Below are 3029 nucleotides of genomic sequence, written 5' to 3'. Positions count from 1 at the left end.
CGCGTCGGATTTCATTGCTTGAATAGCTAGGATAACCCTATTCTCACGAGAGAGCGATTCTATATTGTTTTGTTGAGACATTGTTGCTTAAGGTGAAAGAAGGTATAGTCTTGGCAAAGGTGGCCGCTTCGCTTACCCGGCCGCTTCGCTTGCCGCTCACGTTACCACATTCGAGGGTTAGAAGGTAAGCCTCTGGTTTATCGGTAGCATGCACTGATAGTAAGCAATGTGCTATGTAGTTTCTACACATCCTCCCGGCCGTCGTACAATAAAGCCAAGACATGTATTGCCATCAATAGAATGCCAACGTGGAAAATGAAACAACACATGTGTGTGTGTGTATGTATGTACGTCGCCCCTGTATCTTGTCTGGCTTCGGACGGGCAATCATTCATCTCAACTACACGACAAGATATCCACTGCAGTGCCCATCTCTCATCCAAAAACGATCAAGGCTGCAGGTCCCAATGCAAAAGCAACATCTTCTCGGACCTGTTTTGATGCGGAATGAAATGAGGCCACGTAGCTGGCACAGTCACATGTTTGATACTGTACTCTTGACAAATACCCTACTGTTCATGACTACAGACAGATCCACACTGATTCACCAATTGCCCGAACATCACTCCACATTCAAGTGCTGCTCTTACTGACAATCTACCCATGTAACCGATGCTTGACAGTTCACAAAGGGATTTCCTCTTCTTCTGCAAACCAACTGCTGTCTCTTCCGAACAATGTGCAACCTACAGAGTACACGTGCATCTGACTGTCATGACACGGTAATTACGGGCTGCTCCCTCGCCCAAATGCTCGACAGATTAATATCTTGCCGGCTCATCTCCGACCACGTCACAAAACCATAGTTTAATTGACATTGCAGAAGTCAACCTGGATGCCGGTGAAGCTAAGTACATTGGGTAGCATCAAAACCAAGCTCGGATTCAGACTTGGCCGAAATGGCGCAAAGTTTGAACCTTTGCCTAGTGCAGCCCATTATCCCACTACAGGTGGTTCGATGAGTAGGGATATACATACTATTTGGCACACGTCAAAATCTCCAAAAGACCGCTATCGCTAGCTCTTGCACCGTGACCTTGTGACAACAGCTAGCGCCAAATCGCGGCACGATGTGTAGTAGCTACTTGCTCATCCGCGGCGTGGCCAATCAAACATGACACCTTCAATAGTTGCAGTCACACTCAACACCCAAGCTATGATGATACAAAACCTGTAATGGGTGCCAGCGACATGGCAAGAAACATGGTGCAATTTCTACTCGTGGGTCGATCTTTGCTCACATTGTGCTGATGATCGTACGATGGTTGAGTTTGAAGAACCTGGATTAGTGAGGAGAAAGATCGGCAGACAGGGGATGGACCGGGACACAAATCGTGAACTGTGGGGCGGAGTTTTGTTAATGAGGATCTCGGATACGAGCCAGTCGAGATCCTCAACCCGCACACCAAAACCCCATGATTCGTAAAACGGAAATAACCATTTGTGGAAATGCGTGCGCCACGTTGTCCAGGAACAAGCCAAGGAATAAAGAGGTCGAGTAGTCCGGTCAGATTGTCTTCTGGAAAAAGAATCATGGCAAACTATGACTACTAGAATTTAATTGTCCGGGCAGTGTGAAACGACGTGCAGCTGGCTCTGGGATCCCTACCGATAGTAATTCTAATAGTAATGGATGTTTGGGTAGTACCAAAACGTTCGGTAGCATTATAGGGCCACATTCAGAGGGCGCATATTTCAAATCTACCAGTGGATAATATCGTCACGCTTTTCGGTAGACATTGATGCGCCGAGGCAGGGCGTCTGATGAGGCGCAGAGGTGTAAGCCTTGATGGCGGAGAAGTCTGTCAAACGACTCTTCTGGACGGTACTGTAGGCTGTTCAAGGATTGTTGAAAGTGTGGAGCATGATTGGGGCGAACGGCCTTGAGATACGAATCCCACGGCTGGAGCTCGATAACAAGATATCCGTCAGGTGCAAGCGAGTTGCTGCATTTGGCGAAGAAGGCGACCAGGCCTTGGTCGCCATGCTCGAGATGGATCCATTTGATGACGGATAAAGCTAGGATCACATCATAAGTGTCTTGGAGATGGTGGCCGGTGGGCAGGGCCCAATCCGCTGCGACGAAGTTGACGCTCGGCATGCTGGCCAACCAAGGCGACGGGTTGGGTGCAGCCTTGCCTTGGGGCTCTATGCGATAGCCATAGGTGAGCAGGGCCGAGAGGGGAAAGTAGTCGACAACGGGCGGCGAACTAGCGGTAGGGGGCCGACGGCGGGAGGCGCGCAGAGCGTAAAGCTTCTCGGCCTGGCCAACCAGGCTGGGATCTATATCGACGCCGGTCACGGAGGCGGCGTCAAAGTCAAAGGCTGCAAGTTTGATCAATATCAAGCACATGGTTGTTCATAGTCGGTTCGACGAGGCGAGCAGGGGTATCCTTGGCGACGACTTACCGAGTTGAACACTGACACTGCCTGCGTTTGCACCCACATCCAAACAGTGCTTGGCGGTGAAGATGGCCGGGATCAGCGTATCCAGGATTTGCAATCGTGGGTCGACGACATGAGTGGCAGAGGCAGGTTTTTTGGAGACGCCACTATAATCTGCGCGCGGAGTCAGCAACGGCTAGTCGAGGCAACCTGTGCCGAGCGGCCGGCCGGTTCGAGTAAAGGCAGGAGGGGACAAGGAACCGTTCAGGGCAAAGTTTGGTGGCACGCACCGTGGTAATTGCCAAACCTGGTAGCCATGGCGGCAGAGTCGAGCCAGGGTGCTTGTTTAGCGGGGGTGTCGATCGCGACGGGGGCGCAGGTTCTTGGGGGCGGCCTGTTGCGGGCGAGTGGCGACGTGATTCATGCGATGGGGGCGGCGATGAGTTTTGGGTTGGAGGGATGGGGTGGGATGGGAGAGGGGGGAGAGGGAGAGGGAAAGGGAACTGGGTATAGTCGATGGGCAGACGGGCGAGGTGAGGCGAGATGAGATGAGGCTAACGGGGGGAAGGATAGGGGAGGGGAGA

The 3029-nt window shown here is 51.9% G+C and overlaps 2 protein-coding genes across 2 annotated transcripts; one reads left to right on the top strand and one right to left on the bottom strand.

The window, feature by feature from the left end:
• Nucleotides 1-1240: 1240 nt before the first annotated feature.
• Nucleotides 1241-1486, top strand: COCCADRAFT_112206 (uncharacterized protein; the record flags this gene model as incomplete). The annotated part of the gene is made up of 1 exon (XM_007720263.1): nt 1241-1486. A coding segment is annotated over one exon (246 nt), but the record flags the coding sequence as incomplete, so codon positions are not given.
• Nucleotides 1487-1780: 294 nt separating this feature from the next.
• On the bottom strand, nt 1781-2763 carry COCCADRAFT_10112 (uncharacterized protein; the record flags this gene model as incomplete). The annotated part of the gene is made up of 3 exons (XM_007720262.1): nt 1781-2385; nt 2470-2619; nt 2736-2763. 3 exons carry the CDS (start codon nt 2761-2763, stop codon nt 1781-1783), a joined length of 783 nt encoding a protein of 260 aa, XP_007718452.1.
• Between the last annotated feature and the right edge of the window lie 266 nt (nt 2764-3029).

Source organism: Bipolaris zeicola (assembly GCF_000523435.1).
Source record: "Bipolaris zeicola 26-R-13 unplaced genomic scaffold scaffold_433, whole genome shotgun sequence".
In the NCBI taxonomy this organism is placed as follows: Eukaryota; Fungi; Ascomycota; class Dothideomycetes; order Pleosporales; family Pleosporaceae; genus Bipolaris; species Bipolaris zeicola.
Note: the sequence above shows the minus strand (reverse complement) of the source record. Positions and strands in the feature narration are given on the sequence as shown.